This window comes from Rousettus aegyptiacus, unplaced genomic scaffold, assembly GCF_014176215.1.
Source record: "Rousettus aegyptiacus isolate mRouAeg1 unplaced genomic scaffold, mRouAeg1.p scaffold_m13_p_5, whole genome shotgun sequence".
In the NCBI taxonomy this organism is placed as follows: Eukaryota; Metazoa; Chordata; class Mammalia; order Chiroptera; family Pteropodidae; genus Rousettus; species Rousettus aegyptiacus.
The window spans coordinates 114,074,765-114,082,413 of NW_023416308.1; the positions used below are offsets into that span (position 1 = coordinate 114,074,765).

At 44.7% G+C, this 7,649-nt stretch overlaps 1 protein-coding gene and 1 pseudogene across 7 annotated transcripts; one reads left to right on the top strand and one right to left on the bottom strand.

Annotated features, from left to right (window-relative positions):
• The first annotated feature begins 678 nt into the window (after nt 1-678).
• On the top strand, nt 679-4,862 carry TMEM216 (transmembrane protein 216). Of its 7 annotated transcripts, none has more exons than XM_016134213.2 (5): nt 679-826; nt 1,375-1,476; nt 2,018-2,110; nt 3,622-3,823; nt 4,110-4,862. In XM_016134213.2, exons 3-5 carry the CDS (start codon nt 2,065-2,067, stop codon nt 4,123-4,125), a joined length of 264 nt encoding a protein of 87 aa, XP_015989699.1. In that variant the 5' UTR covers nt 679-826; nt 1,375-1,476; nt 2,018-2,064; the 3' UTR covers nt 4,126-4,862. The 7 variants fall into 7 exon arrangements, with proteins under 7 accessions (XP_015989699.1, XP_036077018.1, XP_036077017.1 ...); XM_036221125.1 differs by having other exon boundaries at nt 733-826; nt 4,381-4,478; XM_036221124.1 differs by having other exon boundaries at nt 739-812.
• Nucleotides 4,863-7,270: 2,408 nt separating this feature from the next.
• LOC118603464 lies at nt 7,271-7,389 on the bottom strand (annotated as a pseudogene).
• Nucleotides 7,390-7,649: the final 260 nt, after the last annotated feature.

The following is a 7,649-nucleotide window of genomic DNA, read 5'->3' on the forward strand; positions in this document are numbered from 1 at the left end:
TTTGAACGTGCCGTATGCTCCTATCCTACTCTAACAATGGGCTAACAGCCAAGTCGGCCCGATTCCACGCAAAACCCTTTTTTTTCTTACCCCGCTGCAGGCAGTAACACACGTTTACTGCCCCAAATCGTATTTAGGCTTCAAAACCTAGAATACAGACTATCTCTTGGAAACGTCCCTCAATTCCCGCCGGGAGTACTTTGACCTCTCAACTCCTCCAGTATGTTGTGGGTCACACGTTGATCACGTTTCATCTTCACGTTTTCTGATTTGGGGCCTTCTAAATACCTAATAAATCAGACGCACAAAAAACCCTAACCCACCTAAAAGGCTGCCTGATAGACATATGACCCCTAAACCTCACCCCGCATTTGCAGAGCTCCGTCGCGCACACCGTTTCTCATTTTCAGACCGCTGTCTGAAAAGAGAAATCGTGGGGCTAAGGCCTATTTGCCAATCCTGTGGTCACACTGCCACGACTGGTCACTTCAGCCGACGCATTGTAACCTGGGGGTGGGGGGACCACGAGAAACTCCATTGCCTCGGGGTCCCGCAGGCGACGGCTGCGCGGGCGGCGGAGCCTTGGAAAGCCAAAGCCGCAGCGAAGGCTTTTTGCGGCCTGCGACCCTCCTTGCGCACGCGTGGACCTCACCAAGGTGGCTCCAGTCCACTAACCATAGAGTGCCGCGGGCGGGCTGAGCGACCGGAAGCCGGAGCCGCTCCGTCCCCCGCTTCCGGCGGCGCCTCGCTGCTCGGGGAGCGGCTGCAGCCGCGTACGCAGTTTCCATGGGGACTGAAGATGGCGCCGCGAGGTGAGGTTCTGGAGGTGTGTGAGTCGCTGATCCTGATCCCTTCAGTCCCCTTTCTCCCTTCTGCCCGGTGGCTCAATCTAAACCCTCCATTTTCGGGTGTTAGGGACAGCGCTCCTCACTTATCCAAAGCTGAGTTTCGTAGCCCCATCCACCCTGAGTGCCTTACTGTCCGAGGTGAGGATCTCAAATATCCCCAGATCTTTGTTTCGGTCTATTCTAGGCCAGCTTAAAGACGAATTTGCTGTGTGACCTCGAAGAAGCCAGTGCTGGTCTCTGCGCCCCAATTTTACCTCCTATATAATGACGGGATTAGATCATAGAGGAGCCTTGACTTTCACCTCCGAAGCCAAAAGAATCGAGTTTGACAGTGATTCCGGGGAAAGAAAGGGATTGAAGGAAGCCCCCTCCACGTCCTATACTCACCCACCCCTCATTATCAGCAACCAAGTGGCCCTTGCCATTGGCTGTGACCTCTCGTTTTCTCCAAGTTAGACACAACTACTCAAAGAACAGATTGAGCTGCCCTCCAACCCATCCTTGTTCTCTGTGCTCATCTTTTCAGGTAAACGGTTGTCCTCCACCCCCCTAGAAATCCTGTTCTTTCTGAACGGGTGGTATTATGCTACCTATTTCCTGCTGGAACTCTTCATATTTCTATATAAAGGTAAGGCTTGGGCCTCGACTACTCTTAGCCCCAAATCCCTTCCCAACTTCGTCCCAGAGGCAGCAACCACCAAAAACCTTATTTTTCATTCTTTTCTGTGCCCTTTTTCACTGCAAGGTAGAGGTCTCTTCATTGGATGGCTTCCTTGAGAGTGATTCAGCAAGAATTTCTTGAGTTTGGGAAATGTGGGCTTCTCTATTCTGACTTTCCCGTCACCTCTTTTTGTGAACTCTACGCCCATTGGTGGCCCTCAGAACTGTTCAGCAGCCTGTGTACCCACATACATCTGATCATTTTGGAGAGTGGAATCCCTAAGACTTTTGGAGTTAGTAAAACCCCATAATAATGAGCCCGCCTCTAACAGACATAGTGGCACTGTGAGTTAATATATCCTGCAGCAGGTTAACTGATCCTACTCGCATCCTACTCACCAGCTCATGGAAAGCTGATAAGACTCTTGTCCTCTTTATTCCCAAGTGTGTGGGAGTTCTTGTGGGTGCTGTTGTATGTTGTTTGCAAACTCTGGCTTTTGTATTGGCAGGTCTCCTGCTACCGTATCCAACAGCTAATCTAGTACTGGATGTGGTGATGCTACTCCTTTATCTTGGAATCGAAGTAATTCGACTCTTTTTTGGTGAGTGTTATCCAGAAAATATTTCCATTCCTTATGAGACAAGCTGGTATCTGTAACTTGATTATCAAGAAGTACATGACCTAGGCTCACAAGAAGAGATTGGATCTGGTAACATATCCCATTACTCTTTCTGAAGTTTCAAACTGCTTTATAGTTTGCATCAAGATTTACCTGTCTGTTGCTCTGAAGTGCTAACGGTGGGCAGTAGTGTGAGATAATAGATAATTCCTTCCCAATTGCCTAACTACTACAGGAATGCCTGGTTTCTTTCACTGGTTTGCTCGGGTGAATAGATTCAGTTCTAACTCCATGTCCAGGGCAGTTCATGCCTGCACAGAGCAGCACTACGATCTGCTCCACTTCTCTGAACAAGGATTTCTTTAAGATAAGTTTTATATACCCCGAAATACAGAGCAAATCTCTCATGAGTTAGAATATCTCATCACTGAAAACAATGTTAAAACACATTGGGGGAAAAAAATGCCTGCAGTACATACAACAAAGGATAAAGCAGGCTCACATAAATCATTAAGGAAAAGACAACCTAATTTTAAAAATTGACAGAGGACACTAATAGGCAATTCACATAAGAATAATAACAGAGGACCAATAAACCTGACAAAATGCCCAACAAGGGAACATTTTTACCCATCAGATTAAAAATATTTCCAATACCCAGTGTGACAATAGGTCTGAGGAACAGGTCTCTGTAGTCCCATACCCTTGTGGTTAATATATTCCCAGACTGTTTGGAAATATAAATTAGTGCATCCTTTTTGCTGATAGTTTCACCATGTAAAATTTGTATTCTTAGACCTAACAATTTCACTCTTAAAACTAGTTGAAAAAAACAAATATTTTCACATATATGCAAATATATCAATGTGAGAATATTTATTGCCACATATTTTATTACATCAGAACATTAGGGACAATCTAAACATCTATCAATACAGGATCAGTTAAATGACAGTATTGGTCCAATGAAATTGTTCATAGCCATTAAAAAAGAAAGGTAGTTATATGTGGAAAGATGTCTGACTTATGTTAAATGGGAAAAGGTTGCAAAACAGTATTAGTATGATTTTTTTAAATAATAAACACAACATGAAAAAAAAAATCTGAAACAATATACACCTAATAATAACTATCTCCAGGGCATGAGCATAGATGGCTCTTTCAGTTTCTGTATTTTCTAAAATTATTTTCTATGTATTGGTTGTAAAGTTTTGAATGATTATATATTATCTTTATAATTGGAAAAAAGTTTGCCCCAATAAAGAGCCCATTTCCCTTGAGTGAGAGCCAGACTGGAAGCAGGATTTTTGACTCCAATTCTAAATTTCAAAGCCTCTAATTTTTAGTACAGAGGGACTCCACTTATGAATCTGCATGTCCCCATTCAGGATCATTTTCTCTACCTTGCCAGTCCATCACATCCCACTCACCTTTTCTCTGAGGCCAGGGAAAGCAGGCCACTTGGAGGTGACTCCATGGGCTATGTCTGACAGGTACAAAGGGAAACCTCTGCCAACGAAAGATGCCACTTGCTATTAGTGTGGCCTTGACCTTCCCATCTGCCATGATGGCCTCCTATTACTTGCTGCTGCAGACCTACGTGCTCCGCCTGGAAGCCATCATGAACGGCATCTTGCTCTTCTTCTGTGGCTTAGAGCTGCTGCTTGAAGTACTTGCCCTGGCCACTTTCTCCAGGTACCGCTGCTGAGGGACCACTTCCTGTCACCTGAGGGTTGGGTTCCCATCCCATCCAGGGAGGGAGTCATTGCTCTTCTGTAACCTGAAGGGTCTAGAGGACTTTTAAGTGGGAAAGGGGTGTCTGTGGGACTGCCTTTCCCATTCAGGGTAGACAGTTACCCAGTCAGAGAAGACATTCTCCTTGTTCTTTGGGATCAGGAGGCTTGGAATATAGAACAGTTCAGGCCAGCTGCTCTTGTTCACTGGTCTTTTAACATTTTTCTTTCTTTCTTTCTGCCATCAGTATGGACAGGATTTGAAATACAAAAATTTCAGCCAGCAGCCCTCATGGGTTGAGATCACACATGCTTCTGGTACTTTAGCAACACCAGTGAGAAATGGTGGGTCAAGTTGTCCTGGGAAAAGTTGCAGCTTTTCCTCAGCATAGACATTTGGGCAATAAACTGAGCATAAGGCCATGGGCACCGTCTTCTAAACAGGACCATCAGCCTAAGAGATTCTCTGCAGTCCAGCATGGGGGGCGACAAGGCTGTCCGCCTCTTGGCCCTCCTCAGAACCAGTTTCCTGCTGACCTCAAGTTCTCTTTGATCATCGTGGCCAGAGCGTCTTGTGTGGACCATGTAGGCTCCTTGGGCTTCCAGCAGGACCTAAGTCACACGTACTGCTTGTACATGCTGTGCCATACCTGTCACGCATGAGGATGGAAAGCCTCAGGATGGTGTGCTCCAAGTAACGCAAAAGCCTCTTCTCCCGTTCTTCAGACTGAGCTCCAGAACTTTTTTAGTAGCTCATAGTGTTATTTTTCTACTTTCATCATGAAGCAAACATTTTATAATAAATGCATATTTTCCATTGTGCAGCCTTTTCCTTATGGCACCTATCCCTAGAAATTCATCCACTCCAAGAGAGGGTAGAGACTATCCCAGGTTTGTTCTCAGGCTGTGCTTAGTGATCCAGCATGGATACAAAGACTGTGATGAAGGTATCCCACTGATTTTCTTCCCCCAGTTCCAGCCTAAATTAATTCTTAAAGGCACAACCAGCTTCTATGTCTTCTTCAGGTCTGTCATCCTGCAAGAATGCTTGTGTTCTTCACCTCTACCCTAAAGCCAGCATCTTGTCTCATTCCTCTTATAGACGATTATCAGTTCCTTTCCAGGATGCAGTGTAATTAGAAGAAGCATATTCTCAACTTACCAATATATGTTGGTCACTTAATATTTCAGGTTAACACACTCTTTTTTTCCTAAGCTGGAGAAGTGTTGCCCTAGATGAGTATATCATCCCCTTCTCCAAGTAACCATCTTTAAAACTTTCTCATCTTGCTTGGTTGTGGCTCCCCCCCGCCCCCTTCCCAAGAAGCCACCAGGAGCCATGACAGAATTTACTTTAGGAAACCTTGAGTCATATGGCCCTCCTGTCAGATGAATCCTAGAATATCTGTACTTGCTCAAAGTAAAAAATAATTGGCCTTTAAGCATTCCATTTTGTTTTTAAACTCTGATTATTTCCTGTGATCAGGCTCATTCTCCTCCTGTGAAGGGCTCCGTTGTCTAATGCACGGATGCTTCTTCTTGTTTTCTATTCCTTCTGTGTCCTGCCTCCTGCCTTCAGGGTTCTATTCAAAAACCGTGGTAGACAGGTCTAATCAACCATGGAACATTATTTTAAAAATCCATAAGAACGTTCCTGATACTTAAAGCACAAACCTCACTAATACCCTGATTTTCTCTTGACTTCTCATACTGCTTTCTCTAGCCCTGCCTTGAAGACATCACTGGCATTAAACTGGAGAGGAACCCACTGTCCACGGCTCATTTCATTTAGAGGTCCAGTGGTGAAGGTCACCCTCTCAGCAGCACACATAAGTGAATGAAAGGGTCAGTTGGAAGTGTAGAGGTAGCTTATTCAAAGGGACCTTAGAGACCAACTTAATCTAATCCTCCACTTTGCAGTCTTAAAGATGGGGAAGTAACATAACCAAGTATCATATAACTGGTCACTAACAGTTGGAACTAGAAACCCTGTCTTATCTCAGTCTGGATTAAGTAAATTTCATTCTTCACAGGTACCACTTGAGGATGAGAATGAATGGTTGGTTGCAAGGGGGATGTGATTAGAAAAGGTCTTCTCATTTACTTCATGGTTATCTGGAAGCTTAGTGCATTGTTTCCTGTGGGTGGCTCCAGAAATGTTCATTCATCCTGACGCTTGTTGGAGCCACCTGTGCAGATGCAGTTAGTCACACCAGAGTAGAACATCATACAAAAGAAACTGAGGCAGGGCCAGAATCACAGTTAGGCTTTATGGGTTAACATAGTCAGGGGCTGTATTCACTGTATGCCATGGGAAGCCACTTCATAGCCCGTGCTTACCTGCAGACGCCAGCATTCTGGGACAGTGGAGAGGACTGAGCAAAGGAGCAGACCCTGGTCACACAAGATAGCAGAGGCCAGCTCTCACATTCACACTCATGGCTGGAACTGTTAAGTGACTACATGGCCATCTCCAGTGGCTGAGGTCTGGCCCCATTCCAGAAGCACTTAAGACACACAGATTTGGGTTTCTGGATCTATACCATGGCAACAACTTGTAGACTAATGTTCATCCAGTGCCTGGCAGAGTATATTTAGTGTACACAATCTGAGGCAAAAGAAAATTGACTCAAATGTGTCTCACACATGTCCAAAGGCATTCCACTTAAATAGTAGGAGTTAGAACTTGAACCTAGAGGTGTCCCAAAGGTCAGTCCCCTTCTATACCACCATGGTAACTCCTAGATGAAATCGAAGCTAAACTAGCAGCCCTCACACTTTCATTTACATAAGTCATCCGGCACATAAAAAGATTTCTAGACTACAGAGATTGATGCAGCGCAGAAGCAGGCATTTTAGCAAGCACGGCAGACAGTGAAGCAGGTGGCTATGAACCTCGACACTGGTCTAAATTCTGACAGGGACTCCCAATTACTTTTTTTTCCTTCAAGTTCACATTGTCATAGACTTACCTGTAGGGAATTTCCCTTCTAAAAGTTTTTTTTAAGATTTTGCCCTTACTGGTCCCAATACACATTATATATCACCTGGTCTCTGGTTCATCTTTTTATCATGTAACTCTCCTTTTGTTCACCCGTTTTTTTTAAAAGCCAGCAGCTCCCTGGAATCCCTTCTGCTTTCTAATCTGTACTTCCTCATATGTAGATCAGTTTACAAGACGTTCTCTCTAGTTCTTAAAACATCCCTGCATGGAAGCAGAACAGCTATCATTTTCATCTCACAGGTGAGACTGAGGTTCCATTGCTTGTCCATGGTTAGATGGGCAGGTGGCAGGAGGCACCAGCAATCATGTGTTCTAATCCCTAGCAGAGGATTCTTCCCTTCCTGACATTAAACCATACAAGGTAGGACATTTTATTCTGAGAATAAATCTTAATAATCTTTTTTACACCTACAGCACCTGGTCCTCCTAGGTGGTCTTCCATCTAAGTACTAACCAGGCCCAACCCTGCTTAGCTTCTGCGATCAGACGGGATCGGGCATGTTCAGGGTGGCATGGCCACAGCAATCTTAAGAATATTAAAGGGTAAAAGATGACTTAGAATTTTTCTTTAACCAGGCTGTTTAGCTGGCTAAAGAAAAAAGCTAAACCTCAAGGGACACTTCCAAAGGTTTGCACTGGGTCTCTTAGTGTGTGTGCCACAGGCAACTGCATGCAGGTCCAGTTAAGAACTCGGGGTTCCACTACCATCCCACAGCATCTACATCATCAGCCCATGTCCATGCCCCAGACACCTCAACAAATCTATTCAATGCAGAATCCATAA

Excerpts from the sequence above, each read along its gene's own strand:
- TMEM216 (XM_036221123.1), top strand. Across the intron at positions 2,111-3,621 it reads AGTAATTCGACTCTTTTTTG|GTACAAAGGGAAACCTCTGC; the intron begins GTGAGTGTTATC and ends TATGTCTGACAG. Across the intron at positions 3,824-4,380 it reads GCCCTGGCCACTTTCTCCAG|AACCAGTTTCCTGCTGACCT; the intron begins GTACCGCTGCTG and ends GGCCCTCCTCAG.